General features: G+C 37.7%; 1 protein-coding gene across 2 annotated transcripts in view; it reads left to right on the top strand.

Moving 5' to 3' along the window:
• Nucleotides 1–14,071, top strand: part of HEATR5A (HEAT repeat containing 5A) — a 2,570,019-nt gene that overhangs the window by 1,143,647 nt on the left and 1,412,301 nt on the right. For both annotated transcript variants that reach the window (XM_044073826.1, XM_044073825.1), the window contains exon 17: nt 9,839–10,029. In XM_044073826.1, coding sequence (XP_043929761.1) covers nt 9,839–10,029 — 191 coding nt within the window. The remainder of the gene's footprint in view (nt 1–9,838; nt 10,030–14,071) is intronic.

Raw genomic sequence — 14,071 nt, 5'->3', positions numbered from 1 at the left:
GAATATGTCTTCCTTGGCTTCTTCCAAACTATGAAAACTTTCCTTAAAGGTGCCTTTCTTCTTGGACCCCTGGTTAAGAACCCTATGCCTCTGTGTGGTCTTACTTTAGTGTTAAAGGCATTAAACTTTGCACCCTTTGAACCTGCAGCTTCAGCTGATTTGCAGTTTTTAACCTGGAATACTGCCTTCTTGGTTGCCATTACCTCATCCAGAAGAGTGTCAGCGCTTCAGGCTCTCTCTCTCAAAATGCCTTACATGATCTTTCACAAAGACAGAGTGTCGCTGCACACTAATCCATCTTTCCTTCCTAAGGTAGCCTCGGAAGCAGTATTAATCAGACTGTCAGTTTACCAGTTTTTTTTCCCTAACTTCCAAAACAAAGAGGAATACGAGCTGCATCTGCTAGATGTTCACAGGCAATTGAGGTTTTACTTGCACAGGATGAAACCTTTTCATAAATCGGATCCGCTGTTCGTGTCTTATGCTAAACCCTTCTTAGGCAAGCCAGTTTCCAAGGTAACTATTGCTCACTAGATTTCCCAATGCATTGTTCGAGCCTATGCTGTGAAAAGCAGGTCTCTGCCGGGACAAGTGAAGGCACATTCTACTCGATCTATGGTTATGTCAGCTGCCTTCTGGTCTAGGGTGTCTCTGGACGATATCTGTTCGGTAGCCACTTGGTCCTCTTCTCATACTTTTATTTCTCATTATAAGCTGGATATTGTGTCTAGGAACAGAGCATCCTTTGGCTCTGCGGTGCTCCGGAACATCCTTCCATGTGGAGCACCCAGGAGGTTTTGGTAGCTGGGGACTCTGTCTCACAGGTTGAAGACCAAATGAAATATACTACTTCAGATAAAAAAGTTATGTACTCACCATAACATTCCATCTGAGTAGTTGTACTTCATTTATTTTCAACCTCCCCCCCCATCTTATAATTTGTGTAGTCTTCATATACCTTTATTTAACTTGTGAGGTCCTTGGCCCAGTCTAGGCCTGAAAGTTTGTAGTGTCTCATGTTTATGATGAGGTGCTGTTGGGTCGGGTATCTAATACTACTTAGGCAGCAAACTCGATCTGAAGGAAGAAGGGAGACAGGGGGCATTATGGGTAAGGGGAGGGGCTTGGATCCATAGCTGGAAAATGAGGCCGTGTCGGATCCAGTGTGGATCCAAAACCCACAGGTTGAAGACAAATGAAGTACAACTACTCAGATGGAATGTTATGGTGAGTACATAACTTCTTTTTCCGATACAGTGGGGATGTGAAGGTACGCATTATGAATTTGTGTACCACTAAGAATTTGTTTAGCTTTCTTGGAAACAGGAATATCCTTGAATAGAGTTCTAAGCTTGACTCTCCTGTTGAAACCATTTGAATGGATCTTTGTTATAAGAGGCCTCTGTCTGGGAGGGAATAAGATAACTTTCTTGTTTTGGAACCAGGAGGATTTCTAAGAAGGGAGAAATTCTCCATTGTTGCAAGGAGTATCCTTTCCTTATAATTCTGAGTACCCATTGGTCAGTGGTGATTTGTTCTCAAACTGAGATGAGAAGGGAAATTCTCCCCCCCCCCAATTTTCTGAGATGTTGTGGAAGTGGAGAGATTGGGGTGGGATTTGGTGGGGAAGGGAGAGGTGCTTTGGATAGTCATGCCAACTCCCTGCTGGGTTTTGGGTCCTTAACTCCCCATCCCTATCCCTGTTGGGAGTATTGTTGTCACTTTATTTGATACTTGCTCTTTTTCCCCAGGAGGCTTACATTTTTCTTGCTGGGAGATGGAGGATGGCCAAGATTTGTGGTATAATGGGATGGCTCCTCAGTGAGTTATTTCTATGAGTAACAGATCTTGCCGCAGTTGCGCTGCAAGATGCATCTAAAACATCATAGCCACATTTAAGTAAATGTCTGGAAACCTGGAGAGTGACCATACACAGGTCCTGAATGTCTTTCAACAGGCTCGTATCCTGGATCCCCTCTGCCTTAGATTTAATCTGGTCCTGTATTGACTCAAGGTAATTCTGCACAAGATTTCTTGTGAAATTGTTTTAAGACTGTACTCTCCCTGCCATTTGGCAAGGGGTTCTTAGATGCAGACACACTATGTCTGAACTATTTACAGTAATATTTTAGTATATTAATAATTCTCAATGCAACACAATTTGGATAATGTGTATATTGGACTGGGTCTGATTTGGAGAAAGTTATAGTGGAATGGGGGGCTAGCTGGGGAGAGGAGGTGTTGGTCAAAGGTACTGAGGGAGAAGGGTTTTGGAGGTGATGTAAGGAAATGGGTCTGAGTGGAGAAAGTGATTGGTGGAGATAAATGGGAGGCAGCTGTGGAGAAGTGGAGGGGGCATGGTAGAAGAAAGAATAAGGATTTTGTGAGGGGGTGTTGAGGGGGAGAGGTGAAGGTGTAAGGGTCACTGATGGGTGTTATAAAAAAGGAATAACGTAGAAGTATTAAAAGTAATTCTTCTATTTCCTAGTTAAAGTAGTGAACTTTCCTGAAGAGATGTGTACCATACGACATACAGCCTTGTTTGGCAATCGCCTTAGCATTTAAAGACACACATGTACTGTATCTTTCACTGGGCCTTGTTAGGAAATTCCTTCACAATATGTTCTTCTTAAATCTGTGTACTGACATACTTTGATGTCACTGTAAGTAAAGACATTTCTGACTGAGATCTATATCAGTTTGGTTTGTTGCACACAAACAGAGCTGTAGCTGGCTTGCCTTGTGCCTGGTGCCAATCCCCAATCTGGTACCCCCGCAGCTCTAAAAGAAATGATGGTGCAGAGTGAACCAGAAAATGAAATAGATGTTTTCTGGGGGGTCATTATGGAGAAAATACAAAAGGAGAATGCAGAGACAATCCTGAAGAATGATAGTGAGGAAAAGAAAACATATGCAGAGAAAGTAAAAGAAGCTAAAAGTTGAGTAGCAGAAAAGGCAGAAGAAAATGAAAAACAGAAGTACATGTCAAGGATTCAAAGTAAATAACACAACAAAATAGGCAGGTATGAAGTGTTGGACACTTTATTAGCTCCTTTGAGTGTAAAAGCACACGAGTTAAGAGCATTTATTCTTATTAACAAAGTGACATTTTGTGATTTTATTGGAAATTTTTTTCAGTGTAAAAATTTTCTTGGAGAATATGAAAAAAATGAAAGACTGTAACCCATGGAATCTTTGTGTAATAAAAGCATTTAACAGGGAAACAAAAAATAAAATTAATGTACAGTGTTGAACAGATGTAGAAAAAGAAATTTTGAAAGAAGATTTGAAAACCTTATCTAAAGAAGTACTGGACTTTACAAAAATGTTTGACAAAAGGGGTTTATGGACTGGTGGCTAGGATTTTAATATTGTGTTAAAAATTGAAAGAGAAAAAAAATTATACATACACCAAGCATACTTAATGTAGAGGGGAACAGGACTGTCATAAAATACTGGGGACAACCCAAAACATTTTTTTTTTGTGGAAAAGAACATGTGTTAAGTAACTGTGACTAAAGAAAAGGTTATATTTGTGGGGAAATGCAACATGATGCAAAAAATGTAAATTGAAATGTTATAAATGTAGTAAAATTGGACATTTATGGAAGAAAGAGAAGAAAATGAACAACGAGAAGACATTTTAAAAATAGAAGCAGAAGGAAAAATTAGATGATAAAAATAGTAAAGAGGGCATAGAAGAAGGTTCTGAAATAAGTGATAAAAAATACATAAATTGGAAGGCAGTAAAATAAAAAATAATTGTTTTGATAAAAGTGCTGAGACAGTGAAGAAAATCTAAAGGGATAAGTACAAAAGAAAAAGGAAGTGGATGAAAAACAGTATATACAGCTAATGATTGGCAATTGGTGTAATGGTTAAGGCTTTTGACTCACAGAACAAGGTACAGTGTTTGGTTCACACCAGTAGGAGGGAAATTTGGCAGGCTTAGAATGGCCTGTTAAAAAGCTAGCCTAATAATTAGCTATGAACTTATAAAAACATGAATATGTGGAAAATGAAAATATTAGAGTGATTTCTGTAAATGTGAATAGTATTTAAGAATATAGTAAGAAGAATAGTGATTTTGAACTGATGTAATACAGGTAATCTAGATGTAATTATATTAGAAGACACAAGATTTAAAAAAAATGAAAGATTGCAAACAGAAACTATAGGGAGGAAAGATCATCTGGAATTTGGGAAATGACTGTAGAAATGTAGTAAAGATATTAGATGTAACTTTAGCAGAATGGGGAGATTTAACCAGTGTAGATTTAAAACGGAAGGAATAAGTATATAGAATTATAACATTATATGCTTATACTAATTGTAAAGAAAGTAAAAGGTTACTTCATCAGATTTCAGACTTATGTAGTGATAAATATGAATATTATAAGAACAGGAGACTTTAATTGTGATTTAAGAGGCAAGCGTAAAATGTAAGGAAATGACATAAGAAAAATGTTAGAAGTTATAAGGTGGTAAGTTAAAACATTGGGGCAAAAATTCATGGACTTATAAAAGGGGTAGGTATAAAACTGAAGTAGATTATTTTATAGTATCAAACGTTTTAATTATAGGAGAAGGGTAGGTAATTGAAACAGGATTTTCAGATTTTCTTGTAGTATGGCTAGAGATAAAAGAAAACAAGGCATAAATAAAAATAGACAAAGGAATAAAAAGGATAAACAATGAATGAAGGAAGGAAGGAGATTAGTAATAGTTATGGAAAGATCATATTACTATGAGAACATTTTATAAAAATGGGTCTGAATGGTAGATGATATTTAAGGAAATATATATAAAAAAAAATTATAGTTGCTATATGATGTCAGAAAAGTAGAGGAGAAATTATAAACGAGCATATGCATAGGAAGATTTAAAACATAATGATAGAAAGTACTTTGACAAAAATAATTATATGAAAGAAATCAAGAAAAATGCAAGAGTTTTTATAAAGAAGGATATTGTTACAAGGAAAAAATAGAAGTATCGAATTACTTAAGCAGATTAATAAAGGAAGATGGTTGTATAGTGAGAGAAATAAAAAAAATGTAAAAGGAGAAATAGAAAGAACTCGGGAAAAGATTATGAATAGTATAGTACAATATTGCAAGAAATGTTTAAAGAAAATAGGAAGGTAGTGAATAAAACATGGGAAGTAAAAATGTTAACAGAAAAAGAGAATTAAGAGTTGGGAAAGGAGATTGCTTTAAATGAGCTAGATAAAGTATTAAGACAAGTACATATAGATTCAGCTGTAGGACCATATGGAATAGGTTATGAAATATGTTAAAATTTAAGGGATTGGTAAAAATATTTTTAAAGATTTTCAATGAATGGTTAAATGAAGGTTTTATGTCTAAAGAATTATGTAATGGAGTACTTAAACACATATGGATGAAGGAAGCTAGAAGGCAGTTAAACTGGAGACCAGTCATATTGAATAATAATGATTATAAGATCTTTATAAAAATAATACAAAAGAGGTTTGAAATTGAACTGGAAAATATTATGGAAGGTAGTATATATAATATAAATGTGAAGGGTTGTGAAGAATTAACAACATGGGCATTTTGGATATTATGAATGTAAAAGAAGCAAAAATCATGATAGGAGACCTTAAGGCATTTGATACAATTGGACATGAAATCTTATCAGTAATAATGAAAGAATATAATGTAAGTGAGAAAGTTAGGGAATTATGTATGTCAGTGTATAGTAGTAACGAAGTAGAAATATTTGTAAATGGTAGTTTAAGCCAAGAGGTACATATGCAGAGTGGTTTAAGACAGGGATGCCCAATGAGTTGTATATTCTTTTTATTAGCTATTAATGTGAAGTATGTGAAATTAATTACCAAATGAAGGAGGTGAGTTATGTAACACTTGAAAGGTTAAGAATTCCAGTTGTGTTTACATATGCAGATGACATTATAATAATTGCAAAGAACAAAATGTGGATAAAAGAAGTAAACATTTGCACAAAAGAGTGTTTAGAGGTAATACAGATGGTTTTAAATAAAGAGAAAAGTAAATATTTAGGTGATATAGTAAAGATAAGGGGCAAGTCTTTTACAATGAATGAAATTTCTATGTTTGGTATACAATTTGGGAATAAAGATGTAAGTAGAATTCACTGGGGAAAAAAACAGTAGAAGAAATAAAACCTGTCTTTTCTGGAGAACGTATAAATTATCATTCAGAAAAAAAGCTTATTTGGTAGATTCAGGTACTGTTGGGAAAAACAGCATATTTAGCAATTGTATTTATGTGGTCAACAGTATTTGAAAATGAATGATTGCAGATATTTTTTAAATCTATATGGGATTCTAGATTAAACCCAGTAAAAAAAAAAGGCAGCCGTCTTGTATGTAAATATAGAGTAGGGAGGTTTAGTGGTATATGCGGCTTCATTAAATTTGTACAAATTTTTAAAGTTGATAAAGGAAAACAGTGAGAGATTAGTAGTAAAACTGTATAACTGTAAGCATGATAAATTTTGAGGTTTGGTAAAAAAAAAGAGTGCATAAGTAAAGAAGTAAAATGTCAAGAAAAAATATTTTTGTGGAAAATTGATGATATAGAAAAAAATAGAAAAGTATGGTATAAGAATGTAATGATAAAACACTACTATGTAAAACCATGGGAAAATCAAATAGATGAAATAATTAAAGCTATAAAAATAAGAAGCAAATGGTGTTATCGGTAAGTAGAATGTCAAGATTTTTTTGTGGAGACTGATAACTGATAAATTGCCAGTAAAAGTCAGGTTGATCTAAACTTCAATCACCATAAGGAATACAAGGAAAACCTTCTACATTGCTTATCTCATACATAAGGGCATTGCATCCAAGACTAAGGAGATTGCAGCTGTGCTGTACTCTACCGTTATCAGACCACTAATTGAGTACAGTGCTCCCTTCTGTATGTATCTCACCAGAGACCTGCAGCAACTGGAGAGACCGCAGAGGTTCTAACCAAGAGAATCCAGAGAATCCAAAATGTGACTTGCATGAAAAGACTGAAAGCCCTGCCACTGTACTCTGTATCGTACAAGCTGCCGAGAGGCAATCTGACCCTGGCCTACAGAGCAGTCTCTGACTCTGCCCTAATGGAAATACTCCACATCTGCAAATTAAATGGAACAAGAGTTACTAGTTCCAGGGATCTCATCCTAGCCTTTGACATTAAGAGAACATGTTGGATAGTCAGATATATCTCTCAGAGATTAAGTTCCCACTCCACATGAAGCAGAGCTCCTCATTGACCCCATCTAAGCGGAACCTTGACAATTGGATGGGTGACTGTAAACACACCCCCTGGGGTGGCACCTGTATGCCTTATGGACAGGGGCAGGTGCTGATCATAGAATCTCTCTGCCAACAATGACCATCTAACTATGGTCAATTAGAGTACACAGGTTTTCTACATGGCTAAGCCTGTAAAGGCCATAGGGCCATTAGCTTACTAATCACCTATGAATCTAAAAGGAAATATGCCATATAAAAAGAAATGTGATAGAATATGTTCACATTGTTAAGAAGAAGAATCTATAGAATGTGTGTTTTTTGAAATGTAAAATGTAAAAAGTAAAAAAGTTGTGGGGAAAACTAGGTAAAGACGATTTTTTTTCAAAGATATAAAAGAAGTGGATACAATTAACATGGATATGATTAAATATGGCTATGTTAAGCATATAAGTAAACAGTGTGTTAAAAGAACAGATAAAAAGTTTTTTTTTTTATGTTATATGGGTTATATAGACAAACCAATAAGTAAAAACAGAAAGAAAAATCTAGCCAAGCTAGATTTTCCACTGTGTTTCCTTAAAACCTCTTGTATTCAGGCTTATGCTGTTCTGATGAGGCCATAAAAAGGCTGAAACATGCATGTCCACAGCTAGTGGGGTTTGGCTTTATTGGCCTGAATGTGTCCATAACATTCAGAACTGCCATATAGCTGAAACACCTGATGTCCTTAAGCGGTCATTTGAATGTATCCCATGTTACCTCTAATACATATATATATATATATATATATATATATATATATATATATATATGTGTGTGTGTATATATATATATATATATATATATAGACATATATATATATATATATATATATATATATAGACATATATATATATATATATATATATATATATATATATATATATATATATATATATATATATATATATATATAGACACATACACACGTGTGTGTATTTTGTGTATAAATAGACAGTCCCTACACTTTTTGATAGGTGTTGTGGGATCTTTTCCATCCACCAGAGCTACCAGGCAGATGGAGTCTGTTTAATGTCTCATCCCAAGAACACTTCACTTAGGAGTGCAGCACTGCAGTGTCAGCAGTCAATCTACCTAGTTTAGGAATAAAACCCACAACCTTCTGCACAAAAAGCAAGTGTGCTGTATAAAAGATATTCTTTTCTGGTAGCACTTTTAAAATATTCACTGTTATGTTCCCTATGAGTTAGAAAAGAATCCTGATAAAGAGTAATGCAGCTTCATCTTGCTGATTACTGTTCCATGGAGGATCTGGATTTATAGTTTGTGGAGACATTGCTAACCTTTACAGGTGGCTATCTTCACTGTTTGCATTGATTTATCTTGTGTGGTTCCATGTCAAAAGTTTGAATTTCACATGAATTCAGGATGGACTTTTAGTTCTGCAATCATGTGGGCAGGATCTTTACTCTTACCCCAATGAAGGACTTCATCCCCCTCATTTAATATAACCAAATCCAAGGTTACTGTCCATTTAGGATGGGGGAGTCTGGTCTTTTGTGACTTAATTTACAATAAATTATTTTCATACTTTTAGCCACAGTAGTGACCATTGCTGTGACTCTGTACTGCCATACTTTATCTTGTTTTAATATTTGTGAAAGGATTATGGTAGTATCTGTATAGAAATGTGGAACAATTTCACTGGTATGTTCTCTAAATAGATCAGTTAGCAAGTTGTTTGTGTTTGTAACTACGCTGGGAAGCTGGTGAGTGCCATTTCTTTCAGTCTGGAGTTTCCATTAAGCTTTCCACTTTTGTTCGCAAGACTATCCCTATTTCTTTCTTCCTTTGCTGTTATGCCAGCAGCATTTTGATGACTAGTCTCAGTTGCACTGCATAGTTCCAGGTAGGGTAGCAATAGAGGAATGGTTACAGAATACCAGAGCATTGTAGCAACTAAATGCATCACCTGCTTTCTGGTATCTCTTCTGAAATGCTGCTGGCTGTAAGTATTTAACTGATTTGCATAATGGTTAATGTTAATCTCAGTTACTTCATAAAGAATATCTTTATTTTTGTTTGCTTAACAGGGTAGTGCACTTATCAATACTGAGCAATTTCAGACTCATAAAATATATAAGAAAATACTATAAAATAGTAACATCAAGGAGAAAAAGCATATTGAGTATGTAATGATTTGTTTCCCTTGCATATAGATGAAAGGATTTTAGGGAGCATCAGTCATGTTTGCAATAGAAATTATTTAATTTGCTTCAGAGCAGCCAGAAACCTGTAAGCTTCAGTATGAACTTTTTGACTTACTGTGTTTTATTCTATTGCTATTATTGGTTATCCTGCAAACATAAATGATTAAGTGCAAGAAATCAGATGCTATCAGTGTTCGCACCCACACAGGTTGAGATGAATGATCTTTCACTTCAGACAGGATGACGATTGTCAAGCTGTAATTCATTCCTTGGGGTTAGAAATTTTGCCTGTATTTTTTAGTTAAATTATTTCCAACAACTGATTATTATTATTGTTATTAATATTATTGTTAACTTTGCTGTTTATTTCTAGTGTTCAGCTGCTAGCAGAGGTCTCTTGGAACCAGAAGAAGTAAGAAAACCTGCACTGGCATTAGTGATAAGTGCCTTGGAAAGTTCCAGTCCTTTATTACGATGTATTGCTGCAGAATCATTAGCCCGAATGGCACAAATTGTTGCCGATAGTGCCTTTACTGCTGGACTGGCACAAGCTAGTTTTGAAAAGTAAGAAATGAACTTAAGTTTTAGTGTTTTCTCTTTCATTCTGTCTCTTCTACATGTATAATATCTGTGGTGTGTCTCTATCTGGGTGTGGTGTTTATCAATCTTTTACTTTAGATGCACAAGGTCTCTGTCTCTTTGTCTTTCAAATCTAGACTGGTAGTTGTGTATGCAGTCTATATTACTCTGTACACTTCTCAAAAGACACTCCTTTCTAAACAGGTAAGTGTCTGACCCTTTTCCAACAGCAGGTCTCCATAGTGGTTGTCTCTTTTCACACATTGCAGTTTTTTGCCTAAGCTGTAATACTAGACATTTTATATTACCACTTGATCTGTTTTTCCTCCCATTCTGTGGGGTTTATTGCAAAATGAAGACTCTTTATTTGATTCTTCTTTAATGTCCACTGTATTTCCAGTTGTGGAGGCCCATAGAGCATTGCTTCAAAGTCCATTATAGAAATGTGTACACACTGCTGGTTTTGCATTTTGATTAATAATCTCCATAGTTGTTGAAGGGCTGGCCTTGGTATTTTGATTATCTAACAAAATTTAATAGCAGCAGTAACAGTTTAAAGTAAATCTGTGAAAACTAATACATTAGACCAGCAGAAGAAGCACAGATATTTTCAACAGTTATAAACCACTTGTATTTGTGTACAATCACAAGGTACATGTCATCATCATCTTTCGGCTGTTCCCGTTAGGGGTTGCCACAGCGGATCATCTGTTTCCATTTCTTCCTGTCCTCTGCATCTTGCTATGTCACACCAACCACCTGCATGTCCTCTCTCACCACATCCAAAACCTTATATTAGGCCTTCCTCTTTTCCTGTTACCTGGTAGCTTCATCCCTAGCATCTTTTTCCCAATGTACTCAGCATCCCTCCTCAGCACATGTCCAAACCAACGTAATCTTACCTCTCTGGCTTTGTCTCCAAAACCTTCCAACCTGGGCTGACCCTCTAATATACTTATTCCTGGGCCTGTCCACCCTCGTCACACCCAGTGCAAATCTTAACATCTTTAACTCTGCCACATCCAACTCTAACTCCTGCCTTTTTGTCAGTGCCACTGTCTCCAACCCATATAACATAGCTGGTCTCACTACCCTCTTGTAGACCTTTCCTTTCACTCTTACTGGTACTCGTCTGTCACAAATCACTCCTGACACTCTTCTCCACCCACTCCATCCTGCCTGTACTCTCTTCTTCACCTCTCTTCCTCACTCACCATTACTCTGAACTATTGATCCCAAGTATTTAAACTCATCCACCTTCACCACCTCTGCTCCTTGCATCCTCACCATTCCTCTATCCTCCCTCTCATTCACACACATATATTCTGTCTTAGTCCTGCTGACCTTCATTCCTCTTCTCTCTAGAGCATATCTCCATCTCTCCAGGGTCTCCTCCACCTGTTCCCTACTCTCACTACAGATCACAATGTCATTTGCAAATATCATAGTCCACGGGGACTCCTGTCTGATCTCGTCTGTAAACCTGTCCATCACCATTGCAAATAAGAAAGGGCTCAGAATTGATCCTTGATGTAATCCCACCTCCACCTTAAATGCATCCGTCACTCCCACCGCAGACCTCAACACTGTCACACTACCCTCGTACATATCCTGTACCACTCTTACATACTTCTCTGACACTCTCAACTTCCTCATACAGTACCACAACTCCTCTCTAGGCACCCTGTCATATGCTTTCTCTAAGTCTACAAAAACACAATGCAACTCCTTCTGACCTTCTCTGTACTTCTCCATCAACACTCTCAGAGCAAACATCGCATCTGTAGTGCTCTTTCCCATCATGAAACCATACTGCTGATCACTAATCATCACGTCCCTTCTTAACCTAGCTTCCACTACTCTTTCCCATAACTTTATACTGTGACTGATCAATGTAGTCCCTCTGTAGTTACTACAGCTCTGCACATCACCCTTATTCTTAAAAATCTGTACCAAAACACTTTTTCTCCATTCCTCAGACATCCTCTCACTTTCCAAGATTTCATTAAACAATCTGGTTAAAAACTCCACTGCCATTTCACCTAAAAACCTCCATGCTTCTACAGTATGTCATCTGGATCAACAGCCTTTCCATTCCTCATCCTCTTCATAGCTATCCTTACTTCCTCCTTGCTAATCCATTGCACTTCATGATTCACTATCCCCACATCATCCAACCTTCTCTCCCTCTCATTGTCTTCATTCATCAACCCCTCAAAGTACTCTTTCCATCTGCTCAACACACTCTCCTCACTTGTGAGTATGTCTCCCTCATTATCCTTTATCACCTTTAGCTGCTGCACATCTTTCCTAGCTCGGTCCCTCTGTCTAGCCAATCGGTGCAGGTCCTTTTCTTCCTCCTTAGAGTCCAACCTTTCATACAACTCTTCATATGCCTTGTCCTTAGCCTTCGCCACCTCTCTCTTTGCCATGCACCCTCATCTCCTTATACTCCTGTCTACTTTCTTCATCTCTGTGACAATCCCACTTCTTCTTTGCCATCCTCTTTCTTTGTATACTCTCTTGTACTTCCTCATTCCACCACCATGTCTCCTTGTCGTCCTTCCTCTGTCCAGATGTCATACCAAGCATGTTTCTAACAATCTCCCTTCCTAGCTCTGCTGTAGTTACCCAGCTATTTGGTAACTCTTCACTGCCACCCAGTGCCTGTCTTAACTCATCCCTGAACTCCACCTCACAATTACCCTTTTTCAATTTCCACCATTTGATCCTTGGTGCTGCCCTCACACTCCTCCTCCTCTTCTTGATCACCAACGTCATCCTACAAACCACCATCCTATGCTGCCTAACTAAAATTTCCCCGGTCACCACTTTACAGTCTCCAATCTCCTTCAAGCTTGCCCTTCTACATAAGATATAATCCACCTGTGTGCATCTTCCTCCACTCTTGTATGTCACCCTATGCTCCTCCCTCTTGTTAAAATACATATTCACCACAGCCATGTCCATCCTTTTCGCAAAATCCACTACCATCTGACCTTCTGCATTCCTTTGTTTAACACCATACCTACCCATCACTTCCTCATCCCCTCTGTTCCCTTCACCAACATGGCCATTGAAATCTGCTCCAATCACCACTCTCTCACCCTTGGGTGCAGTCATCACCACTTCATCCAACTAACTCCAGAATTTTTCTTTCTCATCTATCGCACACCCAACTTGTGGAGCATATGCACTAACAACATTCATCATTACGCCATCAATTTCCAGCTTCATAAACATCACTCTATCCGACACTCTTTTCACCTCCAAAACACTCTTAGCATTCTGTTCCTTCAGTATAACTTCTACACAATTTCTCCTCCCATCCACACCATGGTAAAACAATTTGAACCCACCTCCAATACACCTAGCCTTACTCCCCTTCCATCTGGTCTCTTGCACACACAATATACCAACCTTCCTTCTGTCCATCATATCGGCTAGCTCTCTCCCTATACAGTCATACTGCCAACATTCAAAGTTCTGACCCTCACTACCACAGTCCTAGCCTTTCTCCTCTCTTCCTGCCTTTGGCCATGCCTACCACCTCTTCTCCTCCTTCGGCCAACAGTAGCCCAATTTCCACCAGCACCCTGTTGGCGGTCATTGTTAACCTGGGCCTTGACCGATCCGGTATGTAAATATTTATTGCTGTCCACATGAATAGTTTGGCGAAGTTTTACGCCAGATGCCCTTCCTTACGCAACCCTCCCCATTTATCTGGGCTTGGGACCAGCAAAAAGAAATGCACTGGCTTGTGCATCCCCAGTGGCTGGGTTCACAAAGTACATGTTGTTGTTGTTGTGTCTTTCTGCTTTTCCCAGTTAGGGGTCACCACAGTGGAACTCCAGTCCGCTAATGATTGGCAGTAGATTTTTACGTGCCGAGTTGCCAGCCCTGATACACAACCTTCAACGAAGGTACGCCCATTCACGCATGTCTTCACACAGAAGACACTCTAGCTGAGAATCAAACATGACAACGTCTTACTGTGAGGTGACAGTGCTACCGCAGCACCACCACC

The sequence above is a fragment of the Protopterus annectens genome, chromosome 6.part0, assembly GCF_019279795.1.
Source record: "Protopterus annectens isolate FY-2018-M chromosome 6.part0, PAN1.0, whole genome shotgun sequence".
In the NCBI taxonomy this organism is placed as follows: domain Eukaryota; kingdom Metazoa; phylum Chordata; order Ceratodontiformes; family Protopteridae; genus Protopterus; species Protopterus annectens.
This window is presented reverse-complemented; position numbering and strand designations above follow the sequence as displayed.